Source organism: Malaclemys terrapin, chromosome 3 (genome assembly GCF_027887155.1).
Source record: "Malaclemys terrapin pileata isolate rMalTer1 chromosome 3, rMalTer1.hap1, whole genome shotgun sequence".
Lineage (NCBI taxonomy): Eukaryota > Metazoa > Chordata > Testudines > Emydidae > Malaclemys > Malaclemys terrapin.
The window spans coordinates 149,711,727-149,736,112 of record NC_071507.1 but is presented as its reverse complement, the minus strand read 5'-3'; the positions used below and the strand labels follow the sequence as shown (position 1 = coordinate 149,736,112).

The window sequence follows — 24,386 nt, the reverse complement described above, 5'->3', positions numbered from 1 at the left end:
CAGTCCTGCTTTGGCCCCAGCCACCAGCACTCAGTTGCACTCCCGGCCGCAGCCCCAGCTCCCAGTTACAGCTAAGCCCCCACTCCCGGCCACATGGGGTGTGTGTGTGTGTGCATTCAATTACTGTTAATGGGGGAACACCAGAGGAAAAGTATGGACACCACTGCATTAGATTAAAGAGCCTCCTACAATCAAATCTCTTCCCTGTGCTCCTATTTGTAAGATGGTGCTCAAGTCACATCTTAACCTTCTCTTTAATCTGTCTCTATAAGGCAGGTTTTCCAGTCCTTGAATCATTCTCATAGCTCTTTTCTGAACCCTTTATAATTTTTCAACATCCACTCAATAACACCCTCCTCAACAGTCAACCTGTTAAAAGAAAATTAGTTTCCCCTGAACAAGAAGAAGGGATCATGCTTTCTCATTGGTACTAATGACTTCATAGTCAGCAACACTTCAAGGAAGGATCTTGAAATCACAAAAACCTGTAGGTAACCATTTTACTGCATCTAATTCTGATTTACAGGATTTTACGCCACTCTGGCAGTGTAAAAGTCATTGAAGTGGGAGTAAAATATAGCCATTTTAAGGCCTTTTTTACACTGCTATACCAGAGTCATGTAGAACAGCCTTAGTGTGAATGAGACTCAGGCCTGTTATTTCATGACTAGCTGGTACCTAATTAAAAAAGGAAGAAAAAGGTGGGTTGAATTGTGATATCAGGGGAGAGCCTCCTTTGCTCCTCCTCTCATTCCCCTCTTATCCCAGGTGTTCTTGTGGTCCACACTCTGGATTAGGATCAGGAGATCTGGGCTCTGCTTGTGGTCTGCCACAGACTTCTTTTAAGACCTTGGTACAAATCATTTAATATCTTTGTGCTTCAATTCTCAGTCTGTATAATGGGGATGACAATACTTCCTTCCCTCCTGGGGATGTTATGAGGCTTAAATTATGAATACATTATTGTGGGTTGAGTGAAAGATCACTGAAGCGGGCGGGTGAAACTACCACCCTTCATTTAAGAGAGCTGTAAGAAAGTTTAGCTCCTTTATAGTAGCCCCCATCAGCCAGGAAATAGAATTATGTGGGTGGAGGACTTCACTTGGTATTGTTTTAGATAAGAGTGTGCGTGTGTATGGATGAGAGACAAGCTAAGAGAAGCAGAAACAGACAGAAAAAGAAAGCCACACACAGCCAGTTCAAGCAAAATGTAGTGCTGGCCAAAAGAGGTTTGAGGCTGCAAGCGAAGAAACTATTGTGACAATTCTCTGGGCTCCCATGACTGTGAGTCACCTTGTTACCCTCTGCCACCAGCATAAGGGAGTCTTGCCTGTGTGTCAGCTCCTTAATGGCACCAGCCTTTCAGCCACTCTCCTCTGGGCTATACCAGCCCCATCTTTGCCTTGCAAGTGAACAAGAGGTGCACCCCAGGCCCAGAATTCCTTTGAATTGTTCCCCTGTGATATCCAGCCCCTCTCTGTGTTACACTGAAACAATCTTTTGTCTCTATTCACAGGCAGGACAAATCCCCGTCTTGTTGTAATATTCCTTTTTTAACCTTCAAGTGGTTTCAATTGTTTATAGTTGCCTCTGATGGTTTTCCATTGAAACTCTTGCTCCTAAGCAAAGCTAGACAATTGAGGCTGACATTGGATCACCAGCTGAATAGGATGGGTGACAACTTTCTCCTGCTTGAATGGGCCATCACTGAGATATATTATTCCCTGGGGACTCATTGCTACTTGAAGTCCATAAGAACACTTCCAATATAAATACATTATTCCTTAAATATTACCCATGCATACATCTTATAATTAAGGCTAAGATTTTGTCATGGTTATTTTTACTAAAAGTCATGGACAGGTCACAGGCAATAAACAGAAATTCACAGAAGACGTGACTTTTGCTGCTGTGGCTCCATAGTTTCTCCTGCCACTGTGGTGGTTGGGAGCTGTGGGGTTCCCCCTCTGCCCACAGCAGCTGGAAGCTGCAGGGAGCCCTCCCTCCACCCATGGCAGCTGGGAACTGCAGAGTGACCATATTTCCCAAAGAGAAAACGGGACACCCCCAGCCACTTGCCTGTCCCCCTCCCTTTCCCCTACACAAGGCTGTCGCCCATCGCTGGAACCCTGTGGAGGGCCCACTCAGGAATCTGTCACCTGTCGCTGGAACCTTGCAGGGGGCCCCCTGTCACTGCTGTCACCTGTCACTGGAACTCTGCCAGGGCCCCGCTGGCTGCCAGCTCCAGAGTCCCGCAGCCCTTGAGGCTGAAGCAGAGAATGTCACGGAGATCTCTGGAAATCACGGATTCAGGTCTGAGGTGAGAGCTGTTTGCAAAGAACAGGAGGTCCTTTCCCAAGAGGTCTCTCTCACAACTATCTCCTGTTGATAGGTTCCTCCTGTGTTTAGGGAAACAGGACTTTGTACATTCCTTGTAAATAAACAAGACTGCATCAAAGATACCTGACTCCACCAATCTCTCCTAGCTGGAACAACCTGCAATACCCTGCATTTTTAGCTAGCTTCTTGAGCCAAAATGGGATAGCAAAATGTATGGTCAGGGCCAAAAAGGGCTAATAAAATGTAACACGCTCAGATACTATGGATATAAATAGCACAGAAAAGCCTATAAACATTGTAATCAGCTCATTGATAAGTGGTGCCATTGTCACCTCAGTGTAATCTCTCCTCCATTACCCTTCTTTTTAATTCATTTGTATACTGCAGCCCAGTTGGGAATGAGTAGGGAACACAATGACAAAAATACAAACATACCTTGCATATCATTTTAGTATGTGCCTAGAGAGTACACCATCATTAAGCTTGCAGGGGGTGCAGCAGGAGGGGACATGAGGTACTCTGATGCCTCACTGCCCCAGCAGTCAAGATGATGAACTGCAGATGAAACCCTGCTGCTGCCCTGTGTGAGATCTCAGCTTAATCCAGAGTACGATACACACAAACACAAATGTGTGCTAGTAGGTGGTGCTGGTAATGAACTGTATACAGAACTCTGCCTTGTCCAAGTGTTTCCTTGGCTTCCAACAAGCGGGATTTCAGTGCTCTGTATGCCAATGATGAACATTCATTTACTGATGATTGACATAGCTGCAGTAAAACTAGGACTACATTACAGAAGATACTTGCCAGCTTAACCAACCATTTAAAACTATGTTTATGGAAGTTATCTAAAAAAGCTGGTCCTCCCAACTTATGCGCCAATAGCATATGAAATTTAACACACTTAATATCTCACTGTAATTTACTTTGTCAGCCCTCAAGGAAATAGTTTTCCATTATAAACCTGAACTCCTCTCTTTGTCTCTTTCAGACACCAGAGGGGACAAATGATTATAAGTTAATAACTACACATGTTTGGTCTAAGGGCCAATTCCCTGTTGTTGTTGTCGGGGGAGAAGGGTCTGTTAGGAAATTATGCTAAATTCTCTGAGAAAAAGAATCTATCATTTCTAGGACTCAGAAATATTTCATTTGCAAATCTCAGTGGGTGTGTTTAGAGGAAGGCATCCCTTGGACAGTCTATCAATGATTCTACATTTTGGGTAATAGTTTGTCATTGCTGTCTCTTGTATGCAGACCACTAAAATAAATCAGTCAGACTCAACTTTTTTTTTTTTTTTAACATCATGCAGAATCTTGAGGTCAAAGCCAGTAAGCTATGGAAGATGTGGCAAGACCCAGAAGCATGAGAATAGCCAACAATTCTCTGAGTGAAAATGTTACATTTCTCTCATTTAAAACAACCAATAGGTGGAGCCTGTAACCCTAGATACAAGACACTTTCTCAGAGTTCAGGTTCCCACAAGTATGGTTTGAAAGCTTATATTTGCTGTTATTAAAATGCATTTCTGGAAGGAAAAATATTAGTTTTGATTTCAAGAGATTATCTGCTCCTCAGCTGAGGATCAGGAGACACAAACTTAATAAATACACCATTAGGGCAGTAAAGCCAATAAAACCAGACTAGGAGCCACAAACTCGAACATTAATTAATGACTGATGACTCAGTACTGCCCTGCAATGTGATACATACATTCACCGCAAGTTTGCTTCAAGAATCCCAGATAGTTTAGAGCTGGAGCGACTATAAAACTGCCGTGTGTTACAAGAGTGTCTGACATGTTCCCTCAGTAAAGAATGAGTCTTCAGTGAAGTACATGGGAAATTATACAAGCAGCTCCCATCATTGTTACTACACAATTCCTTATTAATTGAAGGACAAAATATCTTCTGATGTCAGCTGAGCAAAAATACCTTTTATCCATTAATTATCCAAAGGTAATAATGGAAAAAAAGGCAATTAAAGATGGATCATAATTTGCTCCTCTGGACGCCAATGGAAGTTCAGCCATTGACACCTCTGGGAGAAAGACTGTGTCTTATAATTTTAGGAATGGTGGTGCCAGACTGTTCAATTTTGAAAGGCTAAGAAGAGAACACTAAGGATATTTCAAAAGAAATGTGTGTGACGCTGGTAAACCAGGAGTCAGCTCTTGCCAAAGTTGTAGGCATCCACTGAGCACTGACAAATTCATAGCTGGAAACCAGACTAGCTCACCTGTATGTTAATATTGTTCAAGACGGGTGTTGAACTTGTAAGAATGTGTTTAATGTTTAGACTCTATAAAATGCTTGTAAGTTGCTGTATGCAGTAATCTTATTTGTAAAATGTCTGTATTTCATGCTATAATATGTAAATTTTGCTTTATAACTGTAAAAATCCCTGTTCTGAACTTGTGAACCTAGACAAGAAAAGTGGTTTTCCCACCCATCCAGAAGAAATATCAAGAGTAAGTGGACCACTGTGGAACACCACAACAAAAAGGCTGGATAAGGGCCCTCTTCTACCCAGGAAGGTGCTATGTGCGAGAAGGCAGGCCCCATCAGTTTGAATTCTGGAAGAGGGAATAAAGATGGCTAACATGAAGATTTTTCATCTCTTTGCTGTTCGAACTCTGATAGGGCTGGAGCTATGAAGCAGATGCAGAGATCCCCAGGGTCAACCTGGATTAGCCCTAAAAAGACATTCAGTCTTAACAGATTACTACATCTCTGTCACCTTTTGGAACCATAGACCAAACTCATTTGTGTATGTATCAGGGGTAGCCAAACTTACTGACCCTTTGAGTCACATATGACAATCTTCAGAAGTTCAAGAGCCATGGCATACCTGCCAGGGCTTGGGGCTTCAGCCCTGCGGGTGGCACCTGCCTGGGCTTGGGCCTTCAGCTGCTTTTCCTGCTGCCTCTCCTCAAGGAGCTAAAGCAGATACCCCTCCCTGTAGCTCTCAGCTGTTTGACACTGCCTCGCCACGCAGAGCTAACACCTGGAAGCTGAAGGGTGGGGCCACTGAGGGAAAGCGAGGGAGTATGCCTAGGGGTGTGTGACTCAAGCTGTTGGGAGGACTGAACCTTTAAATTGTGACCCCCACACACACACTCTTACAGGCAGCCGTTGTCTCTGGTAGAAGTCCCTAGCCCCACCACAGGGCAGAAGCTCTGAGCTCCACCACCAGTCTGGTAGATGGAGAATGGTGGGTTTGGAGGGCTCTGGGAGCTGCACTTTAACTGCAAAAGAGCTGCATACGGCTCACGAGCTGCAGTTTGGCCACTCCTGGTATATATGTTGCCTGCTTTCACCTGTAAATAACCCTCTCATTTCTTTTTCCTAGTTAATAAATCCTTAATTAGCTACCAATGTTGTCTTTGGTGTGAGATGTATGGTACAAATTGATCTGGGGTAAGTGATTGGTCTCTTGGTACTGGGAGCAACCTGAATATTTTGTGATTTTTGGTGTAAATGACCATTTATCACTAAGGCCAGCTTGCCTGGGTAACAAGATAGACTGAAGTGCCCAAGGGGACTGTCTGTGACTCCATGGTCAGACTGTTACAGTGACTCAGGAGTTCACATTTGTTACGGTTGGCGAAATCTAATTGAAGAACATACCACCAGTTTGGGGTGTCTACCCTGCTTTTGACAATCTGCCCTGAGGTTGGCATTCTCAGTTGTGAGCCATTCCAGCCAGCATGACAAGGTGCTCTTAGCCCTACCTCAAGTCTAGTCTAGAAGATTCAGTGGAGCTGATACCTGTCCCTCCCCAGTTATTCCTTCTCTGTTCTATTACCAGTGCTTAGTTGGCACAACAGAGACAAACTCTGGTGTTCACAGTTCATGGCGGAGGACAGACGGAGCTATTATGAAGAAGCTATTCACTCTACAGTTAAATATAGATAACAGTATAAAAACTTCCAGCTGATGTTTTTATAAGCAAAATTTTTAAACAATTATCTACTTTTAAGGCAGTTTTATTACTAAAGAGCCAGCTTAACTTCAGTGGAAACAGGAATATGCTGAAATAAATCATCATGCTTCAGCAAACTGTGTCTTAGTACTTTCTCTTGCAAAAACAGCAGGGTTCCATTTTGTAATTCTAAAGTTTTGGGAGTACAGACTTGTGGTATGCTGGCTCAGATTGCCTTGAATCACAGTGCTTAAGCAGTGTAGTGATCGTACACTATAGCAAAACAGATGATTAGCTGGAATTTACCTCTGATAACAGTTCCATTCATGAAGTCCTTACCATCTGAAATCTACTTTAGTTTGGTATCATGTCAAAAACATGAGTTGATAGAAAAGCAGCATGTATTCAGTCAGATCTGAGGGAATACTGTAGCTCTTTGTAGCAATACTGTTTTTTGCACTCTCTCTCTCTTGTATATGGCATCTGCATAGTAACATTCTCTAGATGCAGTTGTAGGTCCATAAGCCATTTCAAGGTCTCTTTTCTGATGTGTTTTTTGCTACTTCTAGTGCTATCATTCTGCTGCCATGTCGAGTACCTCCTGCTCCTTCATCCTCTTCCTTCTTTCTCAGTCCCTCCTTCCTTTTCCTCTTCCTGCTCTCTATTTCAAATTCACTGGTCTCTGTTCCATTCCTCCTTTCCTCTTCATCTCCCTTCCTCCATCATTCTACCCTTTTATTTCATTCCATTTCATTTAGCCTAGTTCTCTCTCCTGCCACTGACCTTACCTGCCTCCTTTTTACTGTTGCTGTGTATATATCTAGAATTTTCTCAATGCTTTAGTAAAATTAACTGTCATCTAAGCAATATGATCAGATAAGAGTGGACTAAATCAACCCACTCATAATGCTCAGCATAGTTAATAACACCTTCACCAAACCACTACATGCATATGCTTCCTGCTCTACTCAGCTCTCCTCCTCATCTCTTAGGCACAGGTTTATTAATCTTGGTCACCCATACTCCATTCCAGATGACCAACGCTTCTCACACCAGCTGATACTCCTGATGGCCATTTCAGAACTCCCTCCACTTCCCTCACCTCACATACACCATTTGATTCTGTTGCTTCCCTCTGGATTGATTCTCCAGCAGCTTCTCCTCACTTCCCTTTCTAAGTGAGTCCCCCTCACAAATCATAATGTAGCACCTCCATATACCACCTCACCAACAGCCCCACCTTCCCTGCTCCAGTATACAAGCAACTAATTATTTAATCAAATCAATTCAAGAATGTGAGAGTATGTCCAGTATTTCTTTAACCACTTTCCATATCACCCATCACAACAGTGTTTAAGCCTATCCTCACAATTTCTGATGGAAGCAAATACAGTACAAGAGAACAGAAACAGTTCTTATTGCCACAGTGACAGCACTGTAAATACCCAAGAGAGATGGGAGGAAAGATGATGTAAGAAGATAGAAGATGGACAGTAAAGTGATGTAGGTACACATAGTTATCTAAATGTAGACTAATATTGATCTCCAAATATGAAGATAAGTTTTTTTTGATTTCAGACCAATTCTCCAATTTGTCAAGGCCATTTTTAATTCATCCTCTTCTCCAAAGTGCTCGCAACCCCTCCCAAGTTGGTATCATCACAAATTTTATAAGACTGCTCTCCACTCTATTATCCTACTCATGAATGAAAATATTGAATAGCACCAGAACCAGGACAGACCTTGCAGGACCCCACTAGATTTGTCCTCAACTAGCCATTGATAACTATTCTTTGAGTACAGTCTTTCAACCAGTTTTCATCATCATCAAACACACACAGTCTATTAAGGACCTTAAGAATCAAAGAATCATAGAAATGTAGGGCTGGAAGGGACCTCAAGAGATCATCAAGTCCAGCCCCCTGCACTGAAGCAGGACCGACTAAACCTAGACCATCCCTGACAAGTGTTTATACAAACCGTTCTTTAAAACCTCCAATGACGGGGACTCCATAACCTCCCATGCAGTCTATTCCAGAGCCTATCTACCCTTATCATTCCTAATATCTAACCTAAATTTCCTACCTTCAGTGGACATGGAGAACAATTGGTCACCATCCTCTTAATAATAGCCTGTAACATATTGGAAGATTGTTTTTAGCTCCTCTGCCCCAGTCTTTTCTCAAGACTAAACATGCCCATTTTTTTTTAACTTTTCCTCATAGGTCAGCTTTTCTAAACATTTTCTCATTTTTGTTGCTTTCCTCTGGACGCTATACAATTTGTCCACAACTTCCCTGAAGTGGATGCAGCACTCCAGCTGAGGTTTCACCAGCACCTCACAGAGCAGGACAATTGCCTCCTGTGTCTTACATATGACACTCCTGTTAATATAAGACCATTGCACCCTCCAGAGTGACCACATTTGAGAGCACTGCACTAGGCATCATGTAGCGAAGTTCCCAGCTTTGGCTCAATCCTGCAAATCCATGCATTTCTGAAGCAGCCGCATAGGCAGTGCCCAATAGGGTCAGGGTATGCATTCTTTCAAGCTTCAGTGGAGAGTTTGACAGCATAGTGCATTGGTTGCTTTTGTCCATTCTGACAACACAGCCAAAGAACACGCGACACCACTTTTGAATATAACAAGCAATGGAAGGAAAACTAGATCTTTGTGAGACTCTGACATTTTGCAAATATGGAATGCCTCTAGCCCAGCGGTTCTCCAACTGTGGGTCGGGATCCTATTTTAATGGGGTTGCCAGGGCTGGCGTTAGACTTGCTGGAGCCCGGGGCCAGAAGCCCAAGTCCCACTTCCCAGGGCTGAAGCTGAAACTCGAGCCGCACCGCTCGGGGCCGAAGCTGAAGCCTGAGGGCTTCAGCCCTAGACAGCAAGGCTCAGGTTACAGGCCCCCTGCCTGGGGCTGAAGCTCTTGGCCTTCAGCTTTGGCCTCATCACTCAGGGTGGTGGGACTTGGGCTTTGCCCCGGCCCCCCACACCTGGGGTGGTGGGGCTTGGGCAGGCTCAGGCTTCGGTCCGCTCCTGGGGTCATGTAGTAATTGTTGTTGTTAGAAGGGGGGTCACAGTGCAATAAAGTTTGAGAACGCCTGCTCTAGCCATTCCTAGACCCTGTGGGAGTCCAGGGTTCTGATCCATACAGCAATACAGGTAGTACACAGATTTGATAAATCCTGAATGTAATCTCAGAGCAAAGATGTTTTTGTGTCCATCAGTAAGACAAGTATTCTTGCAGGAAGTAGTGAGAAATATTTGTTGAAGAACATCTGGTTTGCTGCGACCATTTTAATTCTGCTTGCAGCCCAGCTAGATGAACTTGACAACGCTCTCCTAGGATTCTCGTGGCCCAGCTCTCAGGTTCTGGACCTCAACCAGGTTTGCACCCACCTTATATACCACATTTCCCTATTTTACTTATGAGAATGTCACATGGGACTGTGTCAAAAGACTTACTAAATAGTGTACAGCTTCCCTCTTATCCACAAGACTAGTAAGCCTGCCAAAGAAGGAAATTAGGTCGGTTTGCCATGATTTGTTCTTGACAAATCCATGTTGGCTATTCCTTATAGCCCCATTATCCTCTAGGTGCTTACAAACTGATTGTTTAATAATTTGTTCCAGTATCTTTCTAAGTATCGAAGTTAGGCTGACTGGTCTATAATTCCTAGGTCCTCTTCGTTCCAATTTTTAAAGGTAGGTGCTATGTTTGTCCTTTTCCAGTCTCTGGGACCTCACCCATCCTCCAGGAGCTCTCAAAGATAATCACTAATGGTTCCAAGATTACTTCAGCTAGTTCCCTGGAGTGGAACTTCTGGACTGGAGAGGGTGGTAGAAACAGGCTAGACTTGGTGCTGCTGGAAAAGAGGAGTTTGGGAACAGAGGCTTGATCACTGAAAGGAGAGGGATGGTGGTGGTGAATGGGAGGAGTGGAGATAGTGATCAGAGGTAAGTGAGACAAGTGTAGGAGTGGATTTGGGGGATGAAGGGTGAAGAAGATATGAGACTGGAGAGGAATGAAAGATAGACCATTGTGGAAGGGGAGAAGAACATAGCTGGAAAAGAAAAAGAAGGAAAAAGAGAGAGAAAGCTAAGGGAAGAGTGAATGTTAAATACTGACAGAGAGAGAAATGTAAAGTAGAGTAGAATAGAATATATTAATATACAATGGAAGGAAAGAAAAATGGGGTGAAAGGAAAGAGTAAGAAAAGGCTGTAATAATTTACAATCCTTAATTTTTTATTAGAAAGATGAATGACAAAACACTACAATAAACTACCTATAAACAAGTGCCGTTGGTGGCTTTGTCTGTTAGCTGTGGAGGTCTGGGCTAGTGCAGCCACACCAACGGCTGGGCAATGATGGCTGTGATTAGGGCAAACCTCATTTTAGCCAAGACCTTAGCTAAGGACTCCAATGTAGACTGTCCTGCTATCAGCTTCCTCTTTTTTATTACTGGAAGTACTAGCTCGAGCACCTTGAATGTATGCAACTGATACAGTGTAACATAGGAAGAGATGCAATCCCTCAGATAGCTAGCCACAAAGCAGTTAGAGTTTTATAGGTTAAAACCAAGGCCTTATGTGTAGTGTGAACTGGTAGCCTTAGTCCAGTTCCTAATGTACAGGCGTTCACATTACAAATTAGACTCTGATTAGCACTCTATCCAGAGAGGCCAATGATTGAATGGACACACCAAGAAGAAATCCCTCCAGGCTGGGAATTGGTGGTATGGTGGAAACTTGCACTAACATTGACTATGCTGGGTCTATTGCTCTTAAGAGAAATGAAGAACTCCAGCCTTCAGGGCTCTCAGTCTGGTGCCTTTCATGAGCATAGGTGTGGGAACGAGGGGTGCGGAAGGTGCTGCAGCACCCCCCTAGTTTTACATGGGGCTGCTGGACCCACGCCTGGGGGTCCGCTCCTGGCCCTGCACACGGGGCTCCACATCCAACCCAGCTGTGTCCTCAGCCTCAGCCCTCTTACCCCTGTCCATGTACCCCCCCTCCAGAACACATGGTCCTGCTCCTGGCCCCAGCTCTAGAGAGCAGCAGGGGGCACGGACAGGGACGGGGGGGAGCACAGCTCCCCCACTCTAAAAAGTATTCAAGCACCACTATTCATAAGCATTAAAATTAATTGTAAAATGAAACCTTGTTTTTAAAGGATTTTTTTTTATAGATTCATAGATTCTAGGACTGGAAGGGACCTCGAGAGGTCATCGAGTCCAGTCCCCTGCCCTCATGGCAGGACCAAATACTGTCTAGACCATCCCTGATAGACATTTATCTAACCTACTCTTAAATATCTCCAGAGATGGAGATTCCACAACCTCCCTAGGCAATTTATTCCAGTGTTTAACCACCCTGACAGTTAGGAACTTTTTCCTAATGTCCAACCTAGACCTCCCTTGCTGCAGTTTAAGCCCATTGCTTCTTGTTCTATCCTTAGAGGCTAAGGTGAACAAGTTTTCTCCCTCCTCCTTATGACACCCTTTTAGATACCTGAAAACTGCTATCATGTCCCCTCTCGGTCTTCTCTTTTCCAAATTAAACAAACCCAATTCTTTCAGCCTTCCTTCATAGGTCACGTTCTCAAGACCTTTAATCATTCTTGTTGCTCTTCTCTGGACCCTCTCCAATTTCTTCACATCTTTCTTGAAATGCGGTGCCCAGAACTGGACACAATACTCCAGTTGAGGTCTAACCAGCACAGAGTAGAGCGGAAGCATGACTTCTCGTGTCTTGCTCACAACACACCTGTTAATGCATCCCAGAATCACATTTGCTTTTTTTGCAACAGCATCACACTGTTGACTCATATTTAGCTTGTGGTCAACTATAACCCCTAGATCCCTTTCTGCCGTACTCCTTCCTAGACAGTCTCTTCCCATTCTGTATGTGTAAAACTGATTGTTCCTTCCTAAGTGGAGCACTTTGCATTTGTCTTTGTTAAGATTCATCCTGTTTACCACAGACCATTTCTCCAATTTGTCCAGATCATTTTGAATTATGACCCTGTCCTTCAAAGCAGTTGCAATCCCTCCCAGTTTGGTATCATCTGCAAACTTAATAAATAATCTCTGCCCATTTGTCATGCAATGTTTACACCTTTCACAATAAGCTCCTAAAAAGATGTTACATCTGACCATTTGGAAGACTGACAATTTCTCAGGGCCGCTGTTTTGTGGTAAATTCATGTTGTTTTTTTCACATCCCTGAGTAACATAAGTTATACCGATAAAAGTGGTAGTGTAGACTTGGCTTGTCTAAAGAGTGCAAGAGACAAATGTAACTGGTAACCTCTGAGCTGAGTCTGATATATCCCAGTGCCACACTAGGGAATCATGCTAACACAGAGGATATAACTAGAGGGTTGAGTTGATAGGTGCTTCTACTTTAATTGGTGTGAAGTGTAGATTTTAAGCGTGGTAGACAGTTTCCTACATCTGTCAGGCAACAGACAAAAACCTGGCTCATAAATGATTTTCCTTGAAAAATAAACTATTCCTAGTGGAGTACTGCATTTGCAAAAGATTTTATTATTGTTTTTTTTAATCTGAAATAGGAGGGAGGCTGGTAAAAATGTGTACATGCTGCTTCCTGTTTCCTTTCAGGCCCCTGATCAGGAAATGTTTAACATTGGGGTGGATATTTCTGTAGATTAATGGCTGCTCTTTGGAAAATATAGAGGGAATATTTTCTTGCCAGTACAAACATGTAGATGTATCAGACTAAAGTCTGTGTACCACAGATAGGATGACACCTTAGCTGGAAAGATCCCTGGTGCCTCTGCTGTTCTGTTATGGTAATCTATGCCTTTTCTTTTGTGTCATCAAAATCACTGAAAGTGTTAGGCACAGGGATATTATTCTTTCATGTCTGACTGTAGTTCAGGTTCTTTTTTCTTTTTAAATCAATATTTCATGATTTAAAAACCAGCAGACATTTTTCATGTTGTTACTGGAGAAACATCCCCTGCAAATTGTTTACCCCTATGCATGAGGTGGGTGGTTAAAGACTACATAATCTCTGCTTGCTTTCTGTAAGCAGTAAGATGCTGCAGAATAATAACTATTGTATCAAGCAGTGTGTGGCTTTTTAAATCAGTTCCTGGCATGAGCTTGTTCTTATTCCCTCCTGGAGAGACTGTCCTTACGGCTCTCCTGCCCATGAATATTGGGACGAAGTCTAATTACTGCAAGTCTGTAAATGCATTTTTTCCTTCTACTTTCTTACAGAACAATATTTAGGCACCGGTGACGTTAGTGGTTTATGAAACTCTATTCTTCTGTAAACTCAGTAACTAGATATGGCCAAGCTAGGAAATTTGAGGACAGACAAACCAGTATCTGACATGGCTCTAGGAACCAAAACTCAGGTGAGCTACTGGAGGTCATTGTGGTTTTTAAAAAAAGTTATGACTATCTCTGTTAGGAGATGTCCATATAGCTCAGAGGTAGGCAACCAATGGCACGGGTGCCGAAAGCGGCATGCAAGCTGATTTTCAGTGGCACTCACACTGCCTGGGTCCTGGCCACTGGTCCGGGGGGCTTTGCATTTTATTTAATTTTAAATGAAGCTTCTTAAACATTTTAAAAACCTTATTTACTTTACATACAATAATAGTTTAGCTATATATTATAGACTTATAGAAAGAGACCTTCTAAGAATGTTAAAATGTATTACTGGCACGCGAAACCTTAAATTAGAGTGAATGAATGAAGACTCGGCACACCACTTCTGAAAGGTTGTCGACCCCTGATATAGCTTGTTAGCATTTTCAGCCCCTGGAGCAGAAGCTAGGGATTCACATCCCATATTAAGGTCTCATTATCAGTACCGACAGCAATGCAACAGAGTACTGGGAGGTCGCTGCATTGTTAGAAGTGTGATAAATTAGATTTGTTGCCTTGTAGATGTTAAAGACTTGATGGCACTTTTTGCAAAGATATTGGTTAATCCTAGATGCAAAGCCTGCAGTCATTCTCTCAACAAAACCTTGTCACATGTGTCTATATGATGTTTGTTCTGCTGGTGTTTAAATGGTTTCCAAAGACTAGGCTGTCACCCTATTTTGCATGTCCTGGACCCTGTCTCAATATCTTGAGTAGGAAAGGTGCTTTATAAAGCACTTAAACCATGGCACCAGAGCTGTGGCTAACAGGAGTCTCTTGTTCTAGAGACCAGCTAAGTAATGTAATTTGAACAATCCAGAAGGTTTGAAGACCAAGCTAAACCCAGAGTTTGATTTGGCTCTGTGAATCAAAACACTAGTCAAGCCACTACAGTTGACTATACACATCTGAAAAAGAAAATACGTAAAACGATACAGTGTAGTAGGTCACTGTGACAGCCAGGGAGTAGTGCCAGAATATTCACCCTGGCATGATTCTTTTTTGGCTTGTCCTAATTTATGATCACAAAGCCCAGACCTGCATCTCAAGCCAGGCTTCTTTGGCCTGCCCACTCTATTAACAATTCAATACATTTAGCATAATTGGGGTAAATAATTCAAATTGGTTTTTGAAGCTATATTAAAAACCCTACGGATTAACAATTAATACTTTCCACTTCAATAGCACTTTCCTCCTGAGGATCTCAAAGTGCTTCACAGACATGAACAAATTTAGCTTCACAGTCCTCTTGTGGGGTAGGTAAGTATCAATAGACTCTATGCTCTTTGTGGCAGGGACTATTCATTTGTTTGAATAGTGTCTAGTACAATGGGACTACAATCTTGACTGAGAACTTTGGATGCTACTGCCGTTCAGATGATGATTGTGCTCAGTTGCCATATGAGGATATGGCATATGAGGAGGTGGATGGATGGGCCTTTAATCTTTCTGTTCCCTCAATGTAAAGTGAGAGACAAAGACTGAAGACCCAGCTGTGCTCCAGTGAAGTCTACAGGAATTTACATGAATGGGAGCAGGATCAGCAATGCTTAATTTGTAATGAAAGAGGTGGCAGGGCTCAAGCGGGGTGGCGGGAGAGTGGCTGCTGCTGGCCAGCACCGGGCATGGTATGGTGTTGTTACCATTACTTCTGCACTGCTGCTGCCAGCTGTGCTGCCTTCAGAGCTGGGCAGCCAGAGAGTGGCAGCTACTGACCCGGCACCTAGCTCTGAAAGCAGTGCCGCTGCCAGCAGCAGCACAGAAGTAAGGGTGGCATGGTATGGTGTATTGCCACCTTTACTTCTGTGCTGTGGCTGGCAGCAGCACTGTCTACAGAGCTGTCCAAGGGCCCAGCATGGGGCTATGAACTGCCAAGTCTAGAGGTGCCAGGGCTGAGCCCTGGCAAGCCCCAGCACAAATTAAGCACTGGGGATCAGGCTGTAAGTGACTTAACCAAAGTTAGACAGAATTCTACAACAGAGCCAAGAATAGAAGCAAATCTCCTGTCATGTAGGCTTGTGTCTTCACCACAAAAGTGTATTTCATCCCTCCCCCATCAGTGATGCATAGAAATCACTGAACTGATTTCTGCTTAAATCTTTCAGGAAACCATACATATGTTAAATGATTAATCAGATCAGACTGCATTCAACACTACAGCTGTGTGTGACAATTTTGCTTTGCAAAAATTAACACTGATATTTTCAAACATAGTTGCAAATCTCATCCAAGGTGAAATTTTTCCATTTTTAACAGTACACATGGCTAGTGAAATTCTGCCCCAGAAGCAATAGCATGACTTTTTGTAAAACTGAATCAGACAGAATTTCATTCTCTTTATTTCCATTTGTCATAGATAAATTATGGTTGTATTCCTCTGGAAAGGTGCCTTTTGTTTGTGACAAATTAAAGTAAAAAAACAAAGAACAATTTAGTTTCTGCCACTAAATGAAAAAAAAAGTTGGTTTCTCTTCTCTGCTGACAAGATTATTTTTCTTTTATACATATCTACTAAGAAAGCAACCAATCAATGCGCCTTAGACTGTGCCTTGGTATTTTGGTGATGAAATATGGATGGAATAATAGTGTTCAGTAATGAGCTCAGGCCTGATGTTTTTGCAGTGGTGGTGTAACTCAGGTTTCTCAATGGTTGATCACTCACAACATAATTGTTTCCTGCCAGTGGATTAATGGAGAGGCAACAGGGATGAGTGCAACACTAAAGGAAAAGTCCAGTGAATGTGGCTTTCAGGAAAAGCAGGGCATAAAAAAAGTGCTGTGTAATAGTGGTTCACTGGAAAGAAGGGGCTGGGGATGATAAAAGCTCTGACCGCATTTAAATTGCACCTGGGCAGTTTTAGGAGAAATGCAGAGAGGGGATGCCACTATGAAAAGAAATCCCATTCCCCCTGTTATAGCACCATCCCAGCTGTAGGTAAATGTGTCAACTCAGCCAGGAAAATTGGTATAGCTTTCGGAATGCTGTGGTTCACAAATATAAACACAAGTGCAGTATAAAAGGCTAAATTGTTTCATGTATTGCCCCACTGCCACCTCAAGCATTAATAATTTCCAGGTTTCTCCCTCGCACTGAATAACTGTATTCTGAGTTGTTTCCCCCATTGTACTTGTTTGCATCTGAATCTCATATGGTTGTTTTCTGCCCACATGTCTAATCTCTTTAGGCCCCTTAGTATTTCTCTTTCTATTCTGAAACTCCTTTGCAACTCCTCCCTCCTTTGCAATTCCTCTGCAAATCACTAATGAGGATTTCAATAAGGCTGTACTTAATAGTGACTTCTGCACTAAACACCTCAACCCACTCAATCTCATTTGTCATTACTCCTCCTTTGGAGCCCTTTGTCTTAATTGTGTGTGCCAATGTTGAAACCCAAGTCTCTCAAGGTATGTCTACATTTAGAGCTGGGGGTGTGATGCATAGCTGCAGGAGACATCCTTGCACTAGCTCTTATTGAGCAAGTATGCTAAAAATATAGTGTAGCCATGGCAGCATGAGCAGCAGGAGGGGCTAGCCTCCCTAAGTGTCTGCCTAGGGTCTCTCACAGGCAGGTACTCAGGGCAGCTAGCCTTCCCACTGCTTGCTTTGCTGTGGCTGCACTCCATATTTAGTGCAATAGCTTGGTGAGGGCTAGTGTGAGTACATCTAGTGTGAGTACGTCTCCTGGAGCTGGGAATTATCTCCCCAATTCCAAGTGCAAACATACCCTCAGAGAAGAGTGTAACAAGGAGAAAAGGCAGAAGAGTTATATAAGAGAGAGAATGTTTTATTTACCTGCAGTTCTCCTTCCATTATACTGAGGAGCCGGATTAAGTCCTCTTTAGAAAGTTCTATGGATTTCTTGTTCTTTCGTTCACCAGGTGCCGGTGACTTTAAGTGTTGTTTTACAGTCCCTGAGACCATGACCTCCTCTTCCTTTCGATGAGATTTGTTCTTTTTATTGGCATCTTCCTGAAGGTTTTCATTCTCTGCATTGCTGACAATGGGCTTAGAACTGGAGAAATGCCCATTAGGAGAGCTTTCTCCACCTTGGTTTCGGGATCTCATCCCCACCTAGAGAGAGAAAATTATAAAGATGCATTTTCTAAGCATGTAAAACTATTTATATGAACACTTGATCTACAGCAGAATTATTGCCAAGAGGAAGAGCCATCGTTTCATTCTGAATACCAAGATTAACGTCATGCTCAATGCAAGAGTGCTGAAAAGCTCACCCATGTCAACAAGTTTGTCTTTGGAAGCCAATGAATCATAATATTGATTATAAACTTAATAGAGCCTTAAAACAGGGTAACCATACTCAGGTGAGTTACATTCTGCAGTGCTTGGAATGATGTGGGAAACTGGTAACTAAAATTTTCCAGTCTCTTTATTTTATCATTCAGCATTCGGTTGGCTCACTGTAAGAAAAAATGAGAACACTGGGTTTGGAGGCACATCTTGATTTAACATGAGAGTCAGCTGAAAGATAAGACTGTACTTAATATTTATAAAAGCATATACCTTGAGTGTAAGTTTTCTAAGAGACAGAGTGAGAAGGAATGTGACAAACTAGGATAATTCTCTAGCTTCTCACCTGTGGCGTGTTGGGTTCAATGTTGGTAACTGAGATAACCCTCTTCTGCAGACCCTCTTCATCATTTCCAGTCTTGATTATCGTGACATCAACCTCTCCATCCCTCCCTAACACGCACATCACCTTCCTGGGTTCACACTAAACAGAGCTGTTAAAATAATCTATTCTGTATGTCACTCTGACCACAGAAACATCCTGTTTAATCTCTCCGTTGGACCTCCTTTAACTACACCAAGTTGAAGCTGTTTGTCCTCACTTTCAAGGTTCTTCACCACACTGTCCATCCCTACATGTCTGCTCTTACCAAGTTGCCTCCCATGCAGTTTTCTCTCTGCCAAGAACAGCCCCATCTGCCTGTTTGTTTGCTTCTCTCACAAACATCTCTATGTCTTCTTCTTTGCTGCCCCCCCAAGTATGCAGTTCCCTTCTTGATCTGATCAGTAAGGTCATTATCCTCTGTTCCATCACATCTCTTTTTGAGACTCACCTAGGTCTCAATGCTTATAGGAAATCAGCCAGTTAGTTATGGCTTGATGGGGGAGGTGGGATTCGTTGGCACTCACTTCATCTACTTACAATTATAAAATGCAAAATATAGTCAAGTGTATATATTTGGACATATACCCCTACCCTCCCACCTTTCATGTGTCACTTACCTATGGTAAGGTGTCTGAGGCAGGGACTGTGTCTTTGTAAGTATTTGTACAGTGCCTACCACCATGAGGCCCCAGTTATGATTTGGACTCTGGATGTTACTGTAATAGAACTGTAAAATAGTAATAATGAATTTTGAGGCCTGTTTCAGGGCCAAATTCAGAGCTAAGGAGTAAGGAGGTATAAGTTAGACTCCCTGATATTAACTTTGTCACCCTAAAACTCAGACTTCCTTAGACCTACTTATTAATGTGTAAGACTATAAGCAGATGTAATTTATAGGCTGAACAGTCAGAAGAAGGCATAAAAAGGATTAAGTTAAAGTAAGGGGGGCCTCTTCAACTTACTTTATTACACACACCCTGTTTCTTTTTGTGCTACACTCCTGTCTTCTGGCCTCTTATTGTGTGAGTTAAGCCAATTTAGACTCCCTTAGACTTGGTTAGGTTAGGTAGGCAGATTAAGAACTAACATGTAAAGCGGTTGAAGATATAATAAGTAGAAGTGAGTTGAAGGGAGCTTAGATGGAGATTAAGTATAACAAACTGTTTGAGGGACCTGGAGGAAGGTGTAAATAACGATATCTTAGATAACCTCTAGACTTTCTTTGACATTCTTAGGGCTTGATTCTCTGATCGCTTATACTGTGGTAAAACTGGTATAATTTTATTGATTTTTCTTAGACTTGCCTAAATTCACTTCTGACTTTAGTTTGAACTTTGTTCTCTAGTCACAGGAGATGATTTTCAGCATCACAAGTACTACCAGTTTGGTATAATTGCCAATCTGTGTTGATGAAAAACCCAGAAATAGCAGATCAGTAATGACAATGCAAATCTTAAAGTACACTGGCAAATCAGTTTGGGTAATCTTACACAGAGCCTAGAAGGATTTACATTTAAGTTGATTCTAGCCAGTGCTATAAATATCTTGTTTATATTAGCCTTAATTTTTTGTAATGTCATTCACAGAATGCCTGATTGTTTTTTTCATTTTCATCTGTTATATACTGGTTTAACGCTATTGAATTCAATGAAGTCTATCCTGAGAAGAGAATCCAGCCCAGTGTTTTTAAGCAAGAGAGTCTCGTAATGAGGTTGCTTGCATTGTAAAGTTATTTCCACCCAGACAGTATGTGATACAGGTATACAATAGCTACTAACTTCCTGAAAGCCTACACAGTATATTATTCATCAGACTGTTTAGATTTATCACAAGAACTATGTTTTCTAAAAACAGATCTCCATTATGAGCATGAACAATATCTGAGGAGCTCAGGAAATCTTTTGGGTCTCAGGTTTGTAATGGAAAAATAAACACTATACTATGTTTCCTTTCAGATAGGGCTACTCAGTTTGTTTGGTTGTAATGGGTTTTAAACTCCACAACCATGTTTCCTCTCCAAGACAGAGCACTTGGGATTTACTTTGTCTCTATTTTCTATGTATTTCCTTATGAGTCCCTCTGGTCTGCAGCCTCCAGCCACAAGAGCACCTAAAACATTTTTCATGGTTTAGACTTGAGAGTGAATGATTTCATGGTTTTAGAGCACTGGTGGGCAACCCCGGCCAATGGGAGCTGTGGGAAGCGGTGCGGGCCACAGGGACGTGTTGGCCGCCGCTTCCCACAGCTCCCATTGGCTGGGAACGGCAAACCACTGCCACCGGGAGCTGCAGGTGGCCATGCAAGTGTAAACAAACTGTCTGGTGGCCGGCCAGCAGATTACCCTGATGGGCCGCGTACGGCCCGCGTGCCGCACATTGCCCACCACTGTTTTAGAGCATCCCGTAAGCATTTCAGATCATATATATACGTTTTCAAGTGGAAACCAGATTGTTACATTACACAGTGCTCTAGTTTATAATATATTACATAGTGACCTTGGCAGAAAGATGACTAAACCCTTAGAACTGAAGATTCACAGAATAGTTAAATTTAACTCATGACCAGTTGAGTAATGCTGTTCAGACACTTCAGCTGTGCCATAAAAGACTAGATAAGGGTAACTGTGCATGCCAGACTTCCTGAGGGGTGTCATGCTGCTTTCTTGTGTCACATCATTCTGGGGCATATTAACAGGAGCCTCATATGTAATTGTCCCTCACTACCCGGCACTGGGGATATCTCAACTGGAGTGCTGAGTCCAGTTCTGGGTGCCAAACTTCAAGAAATATGTGGACAAATTGGAGAGCGTCCAGAGGAGAGCAACAAAAATTATAAAGTGTTTAGAAAACCTGACCTATGAGGAAAGGTTAAAGAAACTGAGCCTTTTTAAGTTTTGAGAAAAGAAGACTGAGGCAGGACCTGATAACAGTCTTCAGATATGTTAAGGGTGTTATCAAGAGGATGGTGATCAATCGTTTTCCATGTCCACTGAAGGCAGGACAAGAAGTCATGGGCTTAATCTTCAGCAAAGGGGATTTTGGTTAGATATCAGGAAAATCTTTCTAAATATAAGGATAGTTAAGCTCTGAAATAGGTTTCCAAGGATGGCTGTGGAATCCCCATCAATGGAGGGTTTTATGAACAAGTTAGACCAACACCTGTCAGGGATGGCCTAGGTATACTTGGTCTTGCCTCAGTGCAAGGAGCTGGATTTGATGACCTCTCAAGGTCCCTTCCAGCCCTTCATTTCTATGTTGCCATTACAATATGACAGAACCACTTTGTTGTCACACACCAGTGAAAGTCTAAACAACATTCACATAGGATAGTAATTGAGCAACTAAGTGCAGGCTTACAAGCATGTGAACCGCAAATAACTAGTGCTCATTTAGACAAAGTTTAAAAAAAATCTGGGGCCAGATCCTAAACTGATGTAAATCAACATCACTCCACTGAAGACATCTGTTAAATTGAATTACAAAATATACTAATATTGCATGTAGATTAATCAATAATCCTAGTTTTTCATACTAATTGCCAAATTGAGAATTTTCTTGTCATGGTGCTAAAGGAATCAACCTTTACAATCTTAGCTGACTTTTTGATATTTCTTTAGCACATGTAATTTTATTTTGCATTAAATTTGAGATTGAAGTAGGTGTGGCAAGCATTCAATTACACTCACAGACACTAAATAAACAATCTTTTAAGGTGTAAACTCACCAGGATAAATGTAATTTTAAAATCTCTGCCTATATCTTAAATTCCTTCCCTCAGTACTCTTTCCAAAACCCCTGCTGGGCACCAAGGTGTTGTATGCTGGTGGCAGAGATGCTGGTGAACTCAGGATTAAATGACAGTTGCAGGGACTGAAGTTTTAATAACTGCTTTATAGAGCATTCTGAGACTAAAGACCAAATTTACTGCTATGGTCTGGCTGCTTTGCCGTGCTCTGGTGATGCAAAGCAGCTGTAAGCCTGACTTAGATATGGCTGCTTTTTTAATTGGAGCAGTGCAAAGCAGCCAGAATGTACGGGAGAATCTGGCCTGAATGTTTTGTCTTGGAATTATGAGTATTAAGTATTATTATTTTGGACCTAGGCTACCATTCTTTTATATTTCTGATAATATGGTGATCTAAACAAAAACAGTGTCTGAATTGTTGGATGATATTCCAGGGTTATGCCAAGTGCGTGACTGCCCAAAGCCCGGTTACCTGGCCTATGTGTTATCCCATCACAATTCCACCTCCCTGTTCCACAAACTGATTTTGGGGACCTACCCAGACCTAATTCTAGTGATAAACATCCTCCTGCTGCCTGCCCTCCATGACACAGGACCCCACATATGTGAAACTGAAGGGATTGTGTACCCCGAAGAAGTAGTTCAGATGTAGATTATTTACATTGTAGGAGTTTAATGTTTACATTTAACCCCGTGCTTGTTCCTTCCCTCACCAAGCTACATCTTAAACTATGGCCCAGGCTGCCAAATTCTACTCAAACAAGGAGTTGTACAACTCATCCCATTGACTGCAAGCATTACTGACTACTTGTGTAAATACATATTTGCAGGACTGAGCTCTATAAATGGGCTGTAAGTGCTTCAAGACAGTGACATTCACTCTTTTATTTATCTATTAAGCACCACAGTGCCTTAAAAATAATAAGGAAAAGCTGAATGCTGTGATTATTTACTTGAACCTATATTGTTGTTCTGGGCATAGATTCTTCAGTTTTCAAAAGTTAACAACACATACAAGTTTTTTTAAATGTTCTTTACTTTTATTGTAAGAAATCTTTGTGAGTAATTTGCTGAGTAGAATGTCAGGAGAGAGTAGACTATCCGTTGTTCCAACCCCTTTTCTTCTATCTATTGTTATATAACCTCACTAGAGTTCCTGGAATAACAGGCCAGATTGGAATATATTGTTACATTAGCTGTGTTATTATTAGAATCAGATAATGCAAAGATTTCTCTGAACCCTAGCAGACAGTCCCTTATGATAATCAAACATGCTGATTTTGGCTACATAATGGTTTCTCATCTCAAAAAAATAATAGTGTGAGAGTTCAAAAAAAGACTGTTGATTTAGATCCATAATATGGTCATTGGCTGTGGACACAAATTGTAGTCTGAAGTTTAATAATAGATCTGAATAATAGAAACACCATATGGAAGTGCTGTGTTTCTGTGAAAAGCTAACAGTACACCGCATGTATGTCCAATAAAAGTTTTTTTAAAGATGAGACCAATGTGGAGCCATTTCTCCAAATTCCTCTCCCTCAAAGTTTGGCATTCGGGTTCTATGAAACACAGATTTGAGACATCCCTGGGTTTGGTTTTACAGAACACTCCGATGCCAGTTTGAGTTATGATACACATGTAGCCAGAAGAGAATGTAACCCTAATGACTAACACTATGAAGAACGGAACAAATGTTAACCCTTTGTAGTTCTGCAGTTTCCTAAATCTCCAGAAAACAAAAAGGCTAGAGCACTATCCCACTGTGCTCTCTAGCTGCCTTTCTTCTCCTCTTATGGGTCACAGACTATCTGCACACCTGAAGAATCAAACTGAATACAAGGTTCTTATTCCTTTTACCTTTACCAAATGTAAAGTAATTTATCTTGGGGGGGTGGGGGGGGGAGATTGAAAGATCATGTCCTTTTGTGATGGAGGATGTCAGGTGCTTGTTTAAGTACAGGTATCTGTACACTAGGTATCATGGGACAAACCCTTGCCTTGGTGCTTAGATAACCAAGCTGCAGACTGAGGATCTTCACCGGGACCAGGGAGGGAGTGCCCTCTCCCCTAGGGTACTGTATGGCTGCTCTATTTGCAATAACACCAGCAGTGCTCCATGAGGTAGGGAGAATAGCTGGTGGATCCACAAGTCACACCTCTGCCCCTTTCTGCCAGCTTAAACTCATCTGTGAGCATGAGATCCATGGTTCACGGCCCCTGTGCAAGGCTCAGCACCCTGCCTGCCCAATGCACTGGAACAGCACTGCTGTCAGGGAGCACAGCAGTTATGGAGAACCTGGATTTGGCCCTATTAGCACTATCCGGTTT

At 42.3% G+C, this 24,386-nt stretch overlaps 1 protein-coding gene across 2 annotated transcripts in view; it reads right to left on the bottom strand.

The window, feature by feature from the left end:
* FILIP1 (filamin A interacting protein 1) overlaps positions 1 to 24,386 on the bottom strand; it is a 156,830-nt gene that overhangs the window by 85,364 nt on the left and 47,080 nt on the right. For both annotated transcript variants that reach the window (XM_054022433.1, XM_054022434.1), the window contains exon 2: positions 17,471 to 17,749. In XM_054022433.1, coding sequence (XP_053878408.1) covers positions 17,471 to 17,743 — 273 coding nt within the window. In that variant the 5' untranslated portion in view covers positions 17,744 to 17,749. The remainder of the gene's footprint in view (positions 1 to 17,470; positions 17,750 to 24,386) is intronic.